The 18,950-nt window shown below is 35.0% G+C and overlaps 1 protein-coding gene across 1 annotated transcript in view; it reads left to right on the forward strand.

Annotated features, from left to right (window-relative positions):
- The window catches only part of LOC115835067 (UDP-glucose:glycoprotein glucosyltransferase 2-like), a 174,528-nt gene that overhangs the window by 131,618 nt on the left and 23,960 nt on the right, over nt 1-18,950 (forward strand). The window contains 5 exon segments of the mRNA XM_030812463.1: nt 3,280-3,404; nt 3,934-4,029; nt 7,621-7,723; nt 10,632-10,711; nt 13,903-14,092. Of these exon segments, the coding sequence (XP_030668323.1) occupies nt 3,280-3,404; nt 3,934-4,029; nt 7,621-7,723; nt 10,632-10,711; nt 13,903-14,092 (594 nt within the window).

The following is an 18,950-nucleotide window of genomic DNA, read 5'->3' on the forward strand; positions in this document are numbered from 1 at the left end:
CCATAGCACATTCATAGCAGTGTCATTTGGACAAAGAACCAAAGAAGGTGAAGGAGGAAGCCATGTCAAATATCTGGAAGAGGATTGTTCTAGACAAGAGTACAGTGAATGCAAAGGACGTGAGGTGAGATCATGTCTGTGAATCCTGTGAATCATGTCTGCTATTCTAAGAATAGCAGGTAGGAAGAGAGCAGTCAGGAGAGAAGCTCAGAGAAGTAGCTGGGGGCCAGATCATATTGGGTTTTATAGGAAGTTTAAGGACTCCCACTTTACTCTGAATGAGTTGGGAAGTGCATAGTTCTGGGCAGGAGATTGGCATCGTCTAGCTTATGTTTTACTTGGATCACTAGAGGCTGTTACATTGGGAATATACTATAGGGGGTCAGGGAGCCAGCTGGGAGATAATGCAATAGTCCAGATGAGAGATGATGGTGGCATGGACCAGAATGGTTCTAGTGGTGGTAGTAAGAAGTGGATATGGGATGTATTTTATGTGAAGAATGGACAGGAATTGTCCAGGGACTTTGGTGTGAGCTGTGAGAGAACTAAGTTACTGGCAGAACGGAGTTACTGTGAGTCAAGATGAGGAAGGCTGCAGGATGAGTGGGGTTGTCAGGAGCAGCATAAGAGGAAGGAAAGAGAATTCAGTTTGGACCTCCAAAAAGACATGTTAAGAAGGTGATTGAGTGTAGTGCAGAGGAAGGATTGGGGCTGGAGATAGATATTAAGTCAAATTATGTTGACTTTTTCTGTTGACTAATGGAAAAATGTAATTTCAATTATCCTTTTATTTGTATAACTGTGGTTTTAATAGAAAAGCATATTGGAAAATCAGTCTGTGGTTTATAAGCGATAATTCAATACTTAGCTTATCACTCTGAAAGTAATGCTATTAAGTATAATAATCACAGCAATGTGGCAGATGTTATAAAAATTTGGAATCAGATAGTTCAATGCTTGAAATAAGTATGATATTTTAGTATAAATCTTCATTCTGAGCCTGTTCAAATGTTTCCATTAGAATTGGAACATATGAAAAGTTAAAATTGTTTATAAATGATCAACAACTAGGGTACAATGATGATCACACAGTTTATTAAAAACACTGAATAATTTAAAATTGACATATTTAATATTAATGCCACAAACAATGCCATTGTTATAATATTTATTTGTATTACACTACATATTCACAATTGCTGAAAGACATGGGGTAGCAGGGAGTAGGAAAAAAAAGCAGGGTCTTTTTTTTGTTTTATAGTCAGATCTGGATTCAAATTCCAGCTGCACCATTAATTATATTACACTGTGACACCTGATTTCTTCATTTGGACAATGAGAATGATAATAATCTGTCTTACAGGACTGTTGGGGTGATTAAATATGCTCCTATATTTAAAGCACATAGAAGGACCCCAAACACAGAGTAAATTTTCAGTAAATATTAACTGCTATTTTCTCTCAATATTTGAAGGGCATCATGAAAAATAGTGGGCATTTGTAGACTTAATTTGTGTTACACTAGCTAAAAGTTAGCATAAAATCAAAACTAGTTGATCAAACTTCTGTGAGTAGAGAGACATTTTTAGCTCAGTATGTGGATGAAAATCTGACAGTTTTCTGCAATTTTAATGACCTGTCAAATGAAGTAATGCATTTCTGTTATGGCAATTGTTCTATATAACTGAAAAATCACATTTCTCAAATGTTATGAAGAAGATTTAAGCAACATAATTTTCAAGTTTATTGTTCTTTTTCACAACCTGGACATTATGTGATTTTATGCTATTTAAGTTACTTTATTCCACAAATTTTCAACTTTAAATAGAACTAAGACACAGAAACATTAGGTTTCTCCTATTTGATGCTGTGCTTAACGTAAGCAAAATACAGCCAGTTTTCTGGTAAATTTAATCAATAAAGATAGCCAATGTAGTTAACCCCTTGAGACAATACTTTTAAGATTTTATTTCCTTATTCTATGTTACTAACAAAACTGCCCCTGTCACTAGAGGTAGTATAGATAAAATTCAGCTGTTTTCCAAGACTGCTGATTCGTCTTTCAGAAATGTAACATTGAATGTGCTTTCAAAGTTGCTTTAAACATTATATCACGTCTTAAGACAATGAAATGTTTATATGAGTATTTTTAGTATTATAGTGCCCATTTTTGTGTTTTTAAGAGCCCATGTTTTATATTTAAGGTGAAACATGATATTTATTTAGTTGGGATGCCAAAATCCCAGTTAGTCACCTTTGATATGAGAAAATGGGATAGAAAGATTCAAGAACTATGCTTCAGTAATTTTTAGAAAAGATGAACTGTAGAAGCAGGTGAAGGGGAAGTGAGAAAATCTGGCTACAGCCATTACATTCTGGTCTTTTTACCAAGAAAAAAATAATCTGGTTGACATGTTTTCTGATTATCATTAAATATAATTGTTTTATACATAAGATTATGTCAGTCTACGGTAGGGCTTTGTGTACGTGGTGTTGGAATGATTGTACGTACTAATTTCCTCAGAAAGTGCTCATGGTAGTAGAGTCAGTAGTGGTTGTGATGGGAGAGCCATCCTGAGAAATTAGGTATGTGGCAATTTGGCAGCTTCTAACTTTGTAGTTACTGGTTTAAAGTTAATATAGGTGACCTTGCTAGGCTCCTAACCATTTATACAGTATCAGTTAAAAGAAGACTGGTTGGTATTATTACAGTAAGTATGTGATTTTTATGTGATTTGTTTCTTGGGTTTTGCTATTTTATGGCTTTCTTATAAAGTAATTCATGTCTATATAGTGTAGAGTACAATTTATAGATGAATGTGAAAGAAAATTGAAATTAAAAGATTTTTAAAAATATAGGCCATTGCTTTCAAAATTGAATTCAGTTAAAATTGAAATTAAAAGATTTTTAAAAATATAGGATTGCTTTCAAAATTGAATTCAGTTTGAAATGGTATTTGGAAGCATCATGATTTATGTTTAAACTCATGAATTATGATTTATGTTTCAAAGTAAAACTTTCTAATGGAAATAATTTGCTAATTTTTATATTGTCACTTTGATTTTGGTGTTTATACAGATGTTATTTGTAATATCAAAGTGAGAAAGTATATCTTGTTTCCTCATGTATTTAGTAAATGGCAGGATTAATAGCTACCATATCTTTAATCTCTAATTCATTTTTGCTTAACAAAGAAATATATATTTGATAAGGAAATGTTTTTCCTAAACTGATATCTTCTAGAAGATATATGATAATATAACTGTTTTTATTTTAAGTTCTTAGGACCTTTAGATGAAGATGTTTATGTAGAAGATTTTTACTTGTTGGAAAAGATAACATTTAGTAATTTAGGAGAGAAAATTAAAGGCATTGTTGAAAATATGGGAATCAACGCAAATAAGTGAGTATATAAGTTCTAAGAGCAATTCATTTTGGGTTTGGTATTTTGAGTCTAATGTTTTTGTTTTAAGATTAGAAAATATTTCAAATATATAGACAAGTAAAGGTATAATAAAAGGCATATGTAAAGAATATAAGGAAATAATAAAAGGCATCCATTTACTCACCAACACAAAACTGTAGATGTTAATGTTTTCTTTGCCTTGGCTCTGTCTTTCTCCTTGTTTCTTACCCATCCACCCCAGTCTCCTCCCTCCCCAAGAGGTAACCATTTTCCTAAAGGTTGTATGCATGGTTCCCATATTTGTGTTTATGCTTTTGCTTCATATGTAAATATCCATTATTGGTGTTTATTGTGTTGAAGGCTGTGACTGTTTTAGAGAAATGCTGTTATACGTAGGTCTCCCTTTGCAGTCTACTTTGGTAGATTTAACCATGTTCAGATATATAAAGCCTTTCTTGAAGTATTAATTGTAACATGAAATATGGAACTCTTTCCAAAAAACTCATACACTGTTTGTCTTATGTAGCATGAGTGACTTTATTATGAAAGTCGATGCCCTTATGTCCTCTGTGCCTAAGCGTACATCTCGATATGATGTCACATTTCTTAGGGAGAATCACAGGTAAGAGTGTAATCGTATCTGTTTGTGGTTTTTCTGTTAATGCATGCAATTATTTCCATTTGTTTTCAAAACATGGTAAAATTTAAGGTAGAATTAAAAGTTATTTATTAGGGAATAAATGTATTTGACAGTATGAGGAAGATAAATTCCAGTTAGTTATATATTCTAGTAAATAAAGGGTAATATATATGGAGAGAGAGGGTACGAAATTTCAAGTAAGTTAAACATGGTATAATTTGTCATATTTTTAATATCTTTCATGCTTAAGATCATTTGTAATTTTTGCAGTATCTCAAGATAGTCATAAATAATATTATCTTTATATTTTCAATGTGTAAAGTGACTGAAGAGTTCTGATTAATCAAATGTAGGGTGGCCTCTGTCACAAAGCTAAACACACATGCATGCGCAAGAGTTCAGAGGAGTGAAGGGAGGGTCCAGGCAAAGCTGAACTGTTGTAGGCCCAGCTGCTGCCTCAGGCCAGCAAGGTGAAATCAGCAGCAAGGGTGTGAGCTGCAAAATTGCTGCTGCTGCCTCTCTGTCCTCTAGATCTCCCAAGAATCTCTGTTGTTGCCCGCCCAAGCAAGAAACATTCTGGAAAATATGATTTAGCCTGGTCAAGTTGACACATTATAAAGCTGCTGCGTGGACCAAGGGTCCAAGGATTTACTCTGTCAGGCTCCTGTGGTAGGATGGAAATACAAGGCTGTTTAATCACTGTCATATGTGATTTCTATGCCCATATTCTCTATGAGAGTGCCTCGTTAATTGTAAAAGTAGCTAAACTGCCTTATTGAAAAATACTACTGAAGATTCCCTGAGCTCACTCAAGTGTCTTACAGTTACCACCTTTAATAATTTTCTCTAGAAATACCATTTTTTATCTGTCAAAGAGCATTCTTTCCTATCAAGGGAAAAATAATGTTTTATAAATACAGTTAAATTTATATGTCAATTTCTACATTAAAGTTACACTCTGTTATTGAATTTTAGAAAATGTCAGTGAGCCTTTGGAAATTGATAATTAGGATAATACAGTATGCCACAGTGATGGGCAAATACTTCAGGTCACTTTACATTTGAATTTATGAATTATCAGTATTATTTCCATAGTTATATCTGTATATTTCATGAGCATATGCATATACTTCTAAAATCACATAAAAATATTTATTCACAGCTTTTTAGAGAGAGAGATGTGTGTGTATACATGTATATATATACTTAAACACAGCATTATATCTTTGCCATTCTGCTTCTATGTCTATAGGGAGTCATTTTATAATTAAATATGTTAAAACACTTGTTATAAATCCGTTATTTCTGTATTGATATGTTTGATCTTAATTCCAACTTTTAAAATTTAAATTGGCTTATAAGAAAATTTAAATTTGACAAAGTAACTTAAATTAGAAGGTTTGCAAAAGGAGAAGGAAAAGAGTAGGAGTATATTGAAATCTGGAATAAAGTGAAAAATGAGAAAAAACAATTATATTTTTTCCCCAGCCCTGAAAGATCTCTATATTAGCCTATTCCCTTCCATTTAGACTCTGTGGATTTGACATTCTTCTAACATCTTAGACAAAGGCAAAAATAGCAATCCTAACTACTCACCCCATCATCCCAGAAACTTCCAACATTGAATGTAAGTTGTGTGGAAACTATGAGGTCTTGAAGGAAGCCTTGCAGGCTGCGGCAATAATGACCCTCCTGTCGTGAGCATACCATGAATTTGGCTCCAAGTTTTCCAGTTTATACAGTTCCCAAGTTCATGAGAGGAAAACAAACTAGGTGTTCAGGTGAAATGTAATTATTCTTAGGAGAGGGAGGACAGAGGAATTTCTCCCAGGAGCCTTTATAAAGAGGATGCTATATAATGAACAGTGTTTTCAATATTCTTAAGGTAGATTACTTGACCTATTTTATAGATAGGTTAACAGTATCATAACAAAATTCAACTCAGAGTTTTCTATTGCAACAGCCTGTTTGAAATGTGTTCAATATATCTGTAAGAGTTGATTAACTGTGTATACCTAAGCAGTGCTTCACCCTTTTATTTCTGACGTGGGCTTTAATAATTAGTTAACTGTCACTGTGCTTGACAGTATTCTTCTGGCTAATGACATGAAGTGTATCAATAGTTTTTTGGCAATTGAGTACAAATCTGTTTCCTTAAATAGGTGGTAGTTAGCATCTTGTTGTTAATATTGCATGAGAAATAGGATGTTCTGTTCTATTATTGGGTTAGTCAGTGTACTACCTACTAGTGGGCTCAGGATTCTACTCAGAAAACTGTCTTGTACATGTATAATCAGATGGTGGGGACTATGGAATTCTGCTTCATACAACTTCATAGAATTAGCAGTAGTCTGGGAGAAAAAAGCAGCAGTACACAGATGCATACTGAAGCCATAATTGCATCTCATACAGCATACATAAAATGACCAGTTTTGAGTGGTGTTACAAAGTAGGATAGTAATTTGTAAAATTTTCACCAAGGTAACTACAGGAAGCAACAATTGTTGAGAGTCACTTTAATAGCAGAACGTCTGATTTGTGGCTCTTAGGTCTAGCAATAATTATCCATTAAGGTCTGTTGTCTGACTATGCCCCTCTTATTTTAAGATAATTAAATCGTCAACTGCATAGAAAATAAAATGTCTTGCAGTTTTGTATTCAGATGACCCATATTTGAAGTAAGTGTTTATATTAGCTTTTTTAAAAATTGCTGAGCAATTAATCCCCTCACTGCAGAAAGCCTTTTCCTGCCAAAGAAACTAATATTCCTGTAACTACATGTGTACCTCTTGATTTGGTAACCTTTTTCCTTTGTAATATGTAAAATGTATAATTAATTCATCCTACATCTGAGAAAAATATTTCCTACATGATTATAGTGTTAAAACAGTAATTCAGTAGAATATTCTCTGCTTTTAATCAAATATACACGATTAACTTTTAATTATATTAAATGTAGAATTGACTGTCTCCCTCTGGCCTATTCTATACTTTTAATCATTTTCTCATTTCCCTTTAAAAAACTAGTCCATCTTCTAATTTAGAACTTTTATCAGTGAAAGATAAAAACGGATAGGACAGAGGGAATGAGGTGAGGAGAGGAAGACTGGGATCAAAATAAAGTATGATTAATGAACTTACCTGTTATAGTATATTGATTTTTTGAAATACTAAATTTAATAAAGTATGAATAGTTAATTTTATTCTCAAATCTAAAGAAATATATTCCACTAACACAAAAGCATCTTGGCTTTATTTTTTAAATTGTACAATCCATGAGAATTTTGAGGGCCTAAAATTATCAGAGTTTTTACACTAATGAGATCATTCTTTGAAAGTCTTTTAAAAAATCACTTCATACATAAAACCTTACTTCATTTTCTCTCATTCTTTTCAGTTTTGTAATTTGTTGAAAACAGATTTTCAAATTTGCAAGCATTGTGTGAAATAACCAGTATTTTACAATTTTAGTGAGAAAGAAAACAATTTATAAGAATTATATAGCTAAGATCATGATTAGTTATTTGTATAAACTTAACACATCATCTTTCATCTTATTTTCTATTTTCTTAGTGTTATAAAGATGAATCCTCAAGAGAATGATATGTTCTTCAATGTCATTGCTATTGTTGATTCATTAACAAGAGAAGCACAGAAAATGGCACAGTTATTGGTTGTAAGATAATATAAATTAGACTAAATATTTTTGTTTTTAAATTCATAATTTTTTCAAGTCTGTTTTCAAGTATAATCAGCTGTTTGTGCTCTTGATTCTTCACCGTTTTAATAGCGTGTCATATTTCAATGTAGAAAATGAAATGATGGAGCCGTGCACAGGGTGTTGCTGTGAACTGCATTGTATTCCCCACAAAATTCATATTTCAACACATGAAATAGGTCTCAGTGAACTTTAAACCCTAACCCCCAATGTGACTCTCTCTGGAGATAGGGCTTTAAGGGGATCATTAAGGTTAAATGAGGTTGTATGGGTGAGACCCTAATCCAATAGGATTGGTGGCCTTAAAAGATGAAGAGAGGGAGACTTCACAAAGAAGAGGTTATTTGAGCACACAGTGATGTGTTAGCCCTGTGCAAACTAGAAAGAGAGCTCTCCCCAGAAACCAAATCAGCTGGCATCTTGATCTTGGAATTCCCAGCCTCTAGAACTGTGAGAAAATAAATTGCTATTGTTTAAACCACTCCATCTGTGGTGTTTTGTTATATTAGCCTGAGAAGACTAATACAGGTGTCTTTTATGTGTTGTGAAGTGTGGCTTTTGGAGAAGCTGAAGCTTAAGCTTAATTGGATAAAACTTAAAGTATAATAAATAATGTTAGCCAAACAAGTGAAGCTGAGGAAAGGGGAAACATGGAGTTTGTATTCTATAGGTTTGGCCGCTGTAACAAAGGCCAAAATAACACTGCTTTCAAGACTGAAGTTTCTTTCTTTCATCTCCTGGTCTCGTAGGCTGCCTTGGGGTTGCTAAGGCAGCTACACAGTGTGAGGGACTCAGGCACTGCCTCTGTCATTGTTGAGCTGTCACGAAGCACCTAAGATCACCAGTCAGGCCCTAACATCATCTCTGCACTTCTGCCAGCAGGAAGGGGAGAATAAGAGCACAACCCCAAAGTTAGATGTATGCTGTCCTATCACTTCTCACTGACCAGAATGTCCCCAGGCTGGGTACACTGAATGACAAAGGAGGCTGGAAACTATGGCCACAAGTCCTGCATTAACCTGGAAATTCTTTCCCTATGAAAGAGGAAAATGAATGTGAAGAGACAGATATCAGTCTCCAAAAGGACTTATGTGGCTTACCATTTTACTTAGAATTTCAAACATTCAAATTAGAATGCAGCTTTTAGTAGTTAAATTTGAATAAGCTAGTCCCATTAGAAGGCTGTATGTTTTTCTAGTGATATTGAAAATTTTACAAACTATTTGTCCTTTGGTAATTGACTTCACTTTTGAAACAGGCAAAAGTAATTAGATATTGAGTCTGGTGAAAATGTAAGTGATCAAGCCATATGATTTGCTGTATATCGAAATTTCAAAATGCAATTTTTTTTAGAATTTAGTGTGCACTGCCAAATCTCATTGGAAAATGACATTTTATGAGTGGACACAAATAATTTTGGAAAGACTTTGTCATTCTAGCTGTTCAGTTTATGAAACGAGTAGGACAAACCATAGCTGATTTACCTATTTGTTCTTTTAGCATTGGTTATACCTTCAAGTTTCTATGTCTTGAGATATACTATTCAGATTATTCTTTAGAAAGCAATCACATCTGAAAGGAGTGGAGCTAGTATGATGCTCTTTAGTATGCAAAATCCCTATTCCTATGGAGAGTCATTATTCAAAAAAAATTACTTAAATTTGTAAGTTTTTTTATATAAAAGTAGAATTTAGGAGTAAGAAATATGGAATTAGCCAAAGCAGGAAGATCACTTGAGAAATTCAAGACCAGCCTGGGCAACATAGCAAGACCCTGTCTCTAAAAAAATAAATAAATAAATTAGTCAAACATGATGCTGCATACTTGTAGTCATAGTTACTACTCAGGAGGCTGAGGTGGGAGAATTGGATGAGCCCAGGAATTTGAAGTTAACAGTGACCCATGATCACACCACTGCAGTCTGGCCTCAGCAACAGAGCAGGACTATGTCTCTTAAAAAAAAAAAAAAAGAAAGAAAAGAAATAGGGAAATAGGGAATTATACAGAGATATAAAATATGGAATTGCATTCCAGTTTCCATCATTGGTAATAATAGCACACTTTATTTCTGAGTCACTTTATTTCTTACTTTATAAAAGGATAATTTATTGGAAGAAATAGATAGTTTCTCATCTAACACTTGAGAAAAACAGTGGTTCAGTGACCTCCAGAGTAGCAGATAATGATGAGTGATAGAGTAAGAATTGAAACTCAAATCTCTTAAATCCTTAGTCTTTATGTTCTAATTTCTCATCAAGCCTGTATCCTTTCTATTACATATATCTGTTTTGTTACTTCTCCCTTTACCTATATCATTTGTTATCTAATAGCTTTTGAATCTTCACTGACATGTTGCCTATGTGGAGATGGGGACTATCAAAATTAGTAATTCTTCCTCTACTTCTTATGATCCAGGGAAATGAAAAGAAAGTATTTATTCGTAGGTAGCCAAGAACTTCCAAATCCCAAAAGAATCAGGATACTGCCAATGTTGTTGTAAGGTCACCACTTTGTATTTGCAGATCAAGGTCCTAGTAATTATTTTCCTTGTTCTTCAATACTAAGGAAATTTAGATACTATGAAAAAAAGTCACTTTAGGCAAAAGGCAAGCAGCATAACCCTGGGACATTGAAATCAACTGTTTGGATTAAAATTTTGCCTGTGCTGTGAGTTTCTATGTGACCTTGAGCACATTAATGTCTCTGTACCTAAACTGCAAAAGTACTATTTTAGCAGGGCGTTGTAAGGATCAAGTGAGATAATGAACATAAAGTTTTAATATAGTACCTGGTACATAGTAAATACATAATAAATATTAGCTATTAATATTATTTAATATCAAACATGGGAATTTCTTTCCAATAGGTACTTGGCAAGATTATCAACATGAAGATAAAGTTGTTCATGAACTGTAGGGGCAGGCTTTCAGAAGCCCCTTTAGACAGGTGAGTCTGAGTGAACAAAATTTCATTTTGAAAAATTTGTAAATGCTGAGAAGAAAAAAACAATCATTGTTTCTGGACCTGGTTTTTTCTTTTCTTCACAAGATGCTTCACAGAAATAAGTCAGAAGGTCAGACTATTTACTTACTTTAACTGACATAAAATTGATATAAAAATTAAAATAACCTAACTCAGCAAAGTGATCTGACCTAATTACAGAATTTACATTGATTTATATTTATTCATAGGTATTTTTGGAAATGTGATTTAGGAATACCTATTTAGAAATATATCAATGGGAAATAAGGTGGAATTAAACCATTTTTGGTTTAGCAGAATTACCAAAATGATCTTTATTAATCATCACATTTACTATTTGGGGGCATTAGGATACAATTAGTTTAGAATAACCTGCCAGAGATATAAAAAAGTGTTGTTTATAATTATATACAAATATTCCCCATTAACACTCTTCTGTTGAAATAACATTCTCTCTCAAGAGGGGACAAAAATACACCCTTTCTCTTCTTTGTGGATCAGAATCACTGTCATTCATTATGAGCCATTCTTATTGATAGGAATATTCAGTTCTCCTTCATGCGTCATTGGGCAGAAAACAGAGTATATGTACCATTGCACTAGTATAGCTTTTTAAGACTTTTTAATGTGCTCATCTCTGTATTATTTAATTATGTAATTCTAAACAAAAAATGTATGCATACACAAGACAGAAAGGTAGCATTCTGTTCATTCCTTGTTTACTTTTCAAATTGTATTTGTTACAACTGACATACTGTAGATGTTGCCTTGAGCAGAACTTTTTTTGTGTGTGTGTGTGAGACAGGTTCTCACTCCCATTGTCCAGGCTGGGGCACCATCACAGTTCACTGTAGCCTCGCCTCGACTTCTCAGGCTCAGGTGATTCTCCCACCTCAGCCTCCTGAGTAACTGGGACTTCCCAGGTGCGTGCCACCACGCACAGTCTTTTTGTTTTGTTTTGTTTTGCATTTTTGTAGAGACGGGGTCTTGCTATGTTCTCCAGGCTGGTTTTGAACTCCTGGCCTCAAGAGATACACCTGCCTTGCCCTCTCAAAGTGCTGAGATTATAGGCATGAGCCACTGTGCCCAGCCAGAGCAGGCATTTTAAACCTAAGTATTTTTAATAGTTGGAAAGCAATAAAATGGAAAATGTGGGAAATTTAAGTGAAAGTTTAGGACTTATTCATTGTCCCTCAAGACTCTTGTCCATATATCTCATTGAATTTTTATGCTTTTCATTTATCTTTTGTATTTTAAATTTTATCACGTGCCTTTTTACATCTGAACAAAAACTTTAAATTTTTTAGCTGCTAATTGAAAGGTTAGTTCCATGAGTACAGGATTTTTATTCACAGGAGTAGGGATCCTCTCTGTAAAACATCACATTATATAATAAAGAATAGGATTACTGAACATATAAGCAAGCATAATCTACTGGGAGGGAAAGAATTGACTTTTCTAAATGAAATAATGTACTAGAGTGTACAGTTGTTTTTTTAACTGGTAGTTCAACAGAATCTTATTGACTCAGTAGCATATATCAAGCAATCTAGCATACACATTTATTCCCAGCCCTTTCCTTTTAGTAAATTTATTCTTCTCAGAGATGAGACATGTTAAGGGCAGGAATCCCCTCAACTTATTACTCTTAACTGCTGTACTTCCTCAGCCTTCCTGTATTGCAGGGAAAGAATGAGGCATCTTTCTTCTTTTTTAGGTAAACATTCCCTCTCTGTTTTGATCTCATGCTTTCCTGTTTGTTCTGGATCCTTGCTATATCACATATTCTCTCTTTTGGATCTTTAATCTCTATACTAGCTTTTTTCTTTCAGTCCTTAAAGTTATTCAATTTTTTTGAAAGTTGCTCCCTTAACTGTCTCTCCTCTAGAGTCTTTTTTCCCTCTTCTTCATTCCTTAACTAAATTTCTTCAAAGATGGTCAGACTCTGTCATCGTATCTCATTCACTGTACCTTCCACTGCAGTTTCTCTTTAACTTTCTCTTTGCCACTGAAATTGTATTTACTAAATCACAAAGAAATTGCTCCTTACAACATTCAGAGAATACTTTTCTTTGATATTTCCACTGCAGCAGGAATTTGTTTTGAACATTTACTTCATGACTGTATTCTCTCCTGTTTCTCCTCTTTTTATTTTCTTTGTCTATCTGCATAACATGGCTCCCAGTGATCACCAGTGCCTGGGACTCACACTCTGAAAGTTCTCCTGGAGTGAGGGCTAGACCTAGTGATTTGGCTCTCATAAAACAAAATATGGCGAAAGTGATGGAATTTCCCTTCTACAATTAGGTTATGAAAGACTGTGACTTTTGTCTTGCTGACATTCTCTCTCTGTGGCTCTTCTGTGTGCTTCTCTTTTGAAGCATGTTGGAGGTGCCTTTTGGGAAGTAACTGCGAGCAGTCTGCAGACAACTACCAGCAAGGAGCTGCTGTCCTCATTCAGACAGCCCTTGAGGAACTAGATGAACCTGGAAGTAGATCCTACCCTTGTTGAGCCTTGAGAGAACTACAGCTGACACCTTGACTGCAGGCTCAAAATAGTAAAAGCCACTAGCCTTGATAGCATAACATAATAATTCTGTGCACAGTATTGAAGGATGAGGTTAAAATACAGCAAAACTGAAGTTAAGTCTAAAAGTGCTATTAAGCAGTTGCTTTCAACTTAATCCTGTTTGTTTTTAGTTGAGCTTTTAAAAGTGGTACTAGAATTTCAGCTTGAATTTCACTTGTTTCCTACCATTTCTCTTCATATTATTAGTGGTGGTAAAAGTTAATAAAATAGCTGAAAAATAGACCATGGTCAGATTTGAAGGAGGATGCATACAAATCATAATACAATAACAGATCATAAACTCCTAGAACCTGCATAAGTCAGGTACATCTTAAAGGGATTCTAATCATGTTCATTAAGGAATAGTTAACAATGGTAGATAATATACATAGACTTAGATAGTAGTGTCAACAAAATAATGATTGTCTATTTCTTATAAGCATTAATTTTTCTGCAGTATAATGCACCTTAGTCTTTTTCATTGTAGACTTCTGGTCAGATCATTAAGCCATTTTCAATTTTAAAAATATTTTAAAAGAAAATCTCAGTTTTGGTCACATTATGTATTTTTATGTTTTATTAACAGCTTTTACCGTTTTGTTCTGGAACCAGAACTGATGTCAGGGGCTAATGACGTTTCTTCTTTTGGACCAGTGGCAAAATTTTTGGATATTCCTGAATCACCCCTCCTAATCCTCAACATGATTACTCCAGAAGGCTGGTTGGTTGAAACAGTACACAGCAACTGTGACCTTGATAATATTCACTTAAAGGATGTAAGTTATTGTGTATAGTCATATAAAGAGAGAGAAACAGGATAAATTCTTATCTGCTATTACAATTGTAGCAAGTGAGCGATCATACTATGAATGTTAACCAGAATATTCTTTTTTATGATTCTAGGTCCTGATCCAATCTTTCCTTTGATTTTTAAGTTTTTCTAATTTCCAAACTCAGCTTCTCAAGTCTTCCAAGTTCCTAGGTGTGTCTACATTTTTCTTTCTTTCTTTTTGCCTCAGACTACTAGCTTGCAAAGACATTTCTCTAAGATGAGCAATGTCAAAAATATGGAGAGGAACACTTGGCAACTTAGTACAAGTACTTATTTTGCTCTTCAAGTTTAGTTTTTTAACTCAGAGAGCAAATTTCACCCAAAATTGTTTTGTTGTTGGTGGTTTTTTTTGTTTGTTTGTTTGTTTGTTTGTTTTTTTGGCCTCACAGCTCATAGCCAGAGAAAGTAGTCCTAACTACATTAGGGTAGAAAGTAGGAAACAAAATTTGTGGTATACTACAGGCCAGGTATACCTGCTTCTCATCACCCCCTGTATGACCCTTGTCTAGTGAGTAGTCAGACTTCTCTTCCTCAGCTGTTGTAATTCACAGCACAGAAAGAAAGTATTAAACTGAGTCTTTTAAGCATTGAATCTAGAATGAGAAAAGGAATTCAGAAACCACAAAAAAGGGAAGCATTTTGGAAGAATTTAAGATACGTGTGGTAGTCTGTTTTCACACTGCTATAAAGAACTGTCTGAGACTGGGTAATTTAAAAAGAAAAGAGGCTTAATTAACTCACAGTTTCGCATGGCTAGGGAGGCCTCCAGAAACAACCATGGCATCATGGTGGAAGGGGAAGCCAGGCACATCTCACATGACAGCAGGAGTGTGAGGGGAGTGCCACACACTTTCACACCATCAGACCTCATGAATATTCACTACCATGAGAACAGCAAGGGGGAAATCTGCCCCCATGATCCAATCACCTCCCACCAGGGCCCTCCCCTGACACGTGGGGATTACAATTAGACATGAGATTTGGGTGGGTACACAGAGCCAAACCATATCACTTGGTATCCAGAAAATGAGGAAAAAATACTTGCTTCTCCTTATTGTCCTCCCTCTGACCTATTTCCAGCTCTTTGTGTCTGATACCTCCTGTAGAATATAGCCATTGCCTTGACTGAAGCATAAACATTTACCTGTAATAATTTGGTTAAGATTGTTTATAATGTTTATTTCTCATGCTTCTTATGCACTATCTTTTGCCTAAAGATTTTCCTTCTAGGAAAGTTTATTTTGATCCACTCGTGTGTGGATTCTGTGGGATCCTAAATCACTTTTCTGTAACATACTCCCCATCACTCCCAACTGGACCCACCTAAAAAAGAACCTAAAACTCAGTCATAACCATCTTCTAATATCAGTCCTTCAAATTTAGAGAAAAGGCAGCAAACTAATAGCATTAATGAGAAAAACTTAACAAATGAATCTTACAAGAAGTGAAAAAAAAAATCGCCGTTTTTTCCATGATCAGTCAGATCTCTTAACATAGTCTGGAATTCTTCATGAAGAGAGTGTGGCAATATACTCAATAAGGTAACTTTTAAACGTGCTATCCAAAAGTGTGAAGTGTTTGTAGTGGGAGAAATTAGTACAGCTTAGGAAAGATTTTAAATTGAGTCTGCTGGTGAAAATTTCAGCAGCTATTCAACAGCTGATGGAGATTAAGTACAATTTTTTTGTATTGAGTGTCAAATCTAATAGTGTCTTTTTAGAAGTTGTTCAGATGAACACTAGCTCTAACTCTGAAGTTAGAAGACTAGGATGAAGGAAAATTTCCTGTGTCTTCATAGTTTAGGTGAATAAACAAAAGGAGATTATAAATTCTAGCATCTGTAAAAGTTAACTACCCCTCAGTCTCATCTCTTTCATTGTGTGCTATACATACTTAAAATATTCTGCAACCATCCTGGAAAAATAACAAAGGCATTTGGTATAGTACAAAGGATTTTTAGATAAAAGGGAAAAGTACGTACACTCTGGCAAAAATGAGACTAACAATGAGAGATTTACCACCATATACTACTAACTTGTGCAAATATTCCTGTTTACACCTAATTCCCAAACACTATACAAACACCTGGAAGAAACTTGATCTGGGAAAATTCTCCCTTGGCAGGACTTTGTTCACGTGATTGTCACTACATTGACATTATTGTACAACCAGCATTAATTTCATAATTAAAGGTGACAAAAATGATTAAGAAAGCTAGGCCGGGCACGGTGGCTCACGCCTATAATCCCAGCACTTTGGGAGGCCAAAGCGGGTGGATCATGAGGTCAGGAGTTTGAGGCCAGCCTGAGCAACATGGTGAAACCCCATCTCTACTAAAAATAGAAAAATTAGCCAGGCATGGTGGCACGTGCCTGTAATACCAGCTACTCGGGAGGCTGAGGCAGGAGAATTGCTTGAATCCGGGAGGCAGAGGTTGCAGTGAGCCAAGATTGTGCCATGGCACTCCATCCTGGGTGACGGAGCAAGATTCTGTCTCAAAAAAAAAAAAATACTAAAAGTGAGACAGTTACTTTTACCTGGAGTTCAGACGTGTTGCTCTTCTCAGCACTTATTGTTAGAACTGCATCCAAAGACTCTCTAATTATATTTTATCACAGCATATATATATATATATATATATATATATATGAAAGATGTCAAAATACCTGAAACAACAATGGTAGTTACCAAGGCAAGAGAAGATGCAATAAATAAAAGATTGCTAACAGGAATAGGATATGGCTCTGTTAAAATGAATTCACAGAAAAATGCATTAATCCCTCTGAAACATAAATAATTTTGATACCAGTTTTATTGATATTTATTGATATATGCATTACAAATATAATTGTGAAAGAATTTCTGTTTGATTGCCAGAGATATGCTATAGATCCTAAATAATACTATATTATGAATTAGATGAACACTGTTCATCTTAGGCTCAGTTTATTCTCTCAGTGCATAATATATGAAATTTATATCTCAAACCATCAAACACTTATAAAATTTGGGAAAAGGTCACATTTGCAGTGAAGAGTTCTGTCCCTTCTGCAAAACTTAGAAATTTAAACAAAACCTTAACAAACTTGAAAATTTATGTATCAGAAGACATGTACTATGGAAGTCTCCCTTAATCCACAAGGGATTTGTCTAAGATACCCCCACCCACTCAGTGGATACCTGAAACCACACATAGTACCTAACCTTATATACAGTGTTTTGTTTTTTGTTTTGTTTTGTTTTGTTTTGAGATGAAGTCTTGCTCTGTTGCCCAGGCAGGAGTGCAGTGGCACGATCTCGGCTCATTGCAAGCTCCAGCTCACTGCAAGCTCCGTCTCCCAGGTTCATGCCATTCTCCTGTCCCAGCCCCCTGAGTAGCTGGGACTACAGGTGCCCACCGCCACCCCTGCTAATTCTTTGTATTTTTAGTAGAGATAGGGTTTCACCGTCTTAACCAGGATGGTCTTGATCTCCTGACCTTGTGATCCACCCACCTCGGCCTCCCAAAGTGCTGGGATTACAGGCATGAGCCACTGCGCCTGGCTATGTTTTGTTTTTTTATATACATATCTACCTATGATAAGAGTTAATTCATAAATTAGGCACAGTAGAGATTAACCTTAGTAGCTAATAATAAATAGAACAATTATAGAAGTAGGTCATCATCCTCTACTCTTGTGCTTTGGGGTCACTAAGTGAAATAAGGGTTCCTTGAACACAAGCACTGTCATGCGAGATTTCATTACAATACTCAGAACAGTGCACAGTTTAAAACTTATGAATTGTTTATTTCTGGAATTTTCCACTTATTTTTGGACCATGGTTGACTGAGGGTAACTGAAACTGTACAAAGAGAAACCACAGATAAAGGAAGACTACCGTACCTTATATGCCTCAAACCACCAAATTATCTAAAACTAATTCCTTTAACTTTTTTCTTGGATTTTTGCCCAGAGTCCTGAATAGTTTCTTAAAGTTCAGATTGCACTAAAGTCATTAAGTTCAGCCTTCACCTGCCTTGAGATAAGATGCAAGAAAAAGATGTACTATCATTTATCCATCTCCACTATCAGATAGCTTGTCAGAGTTCAGATCACAGATCAAGATATGTGTTATAGCTTTGCTATTAATAACTTGGGAAAATGTGTCTGCAGTTACACAAAATCACGTTCAATAGCAACAAAAATACTAGATTAACATATTTACAGACAATTGTTAACAAACCCAAATGTTAATCTTTATAATTAAACTTAACCTTTTCTTAAAGGAAGACAGCTATTCAACCACAGAAGAACAACACAATTAATATCCTATTAGAAAAATTAATATGTTCTGTGGACACAGGGAAGGGAACATCACACACCGAGGCCTGTCATGGGGCCGGGGGAGCTAGGGGAAGGGATAGCATTAGGAGAAATACCTAATGTAGATGACAGGTTGATGGGTGCAGCAAACCACCATGGCATGTGTATACCTATGTAACAAACCTGTGCGTTCTGCACATGTACCCCAGAATTTAAAGTATAATAAAAAAATTAATACATTCTCAAGGTTATATTTGAAAGCTATTAAATTTATATCTGGTATCAACAATTAATATTTAAAACAGAAAATAAAAATATAAAGGGAAGATGGAAACATAAGCATCAAAAAATCACTAACTTTCATATTTTTGCTAAAAATGAGCTTTGTGGCCAGGTGCAGTGGTTCACACCTATAATCTCAGCACTTTGGGAGGCCAAGATGGGTGGATCACTTGAAGTCAGGAGTTCGAGACCAGCCTGGCCCACATGGTGAAACCC

The sequence above is a fragment of the Nomascus leucogenys genome, chromosome 5, assembly GCF_006542625.1.
Source record: "Nomascus leucogenys isolate Asia chromosome 5, Asia_NLE_v1, whole genome shotgun sequence".
In the NCBI taxonomy this organism is placed as follows: Eukaryota; Metazoa; Chordata; class Mammalia; order Primates; family Hylobatidae; genus Nomascus; species Nomascus leucogenys.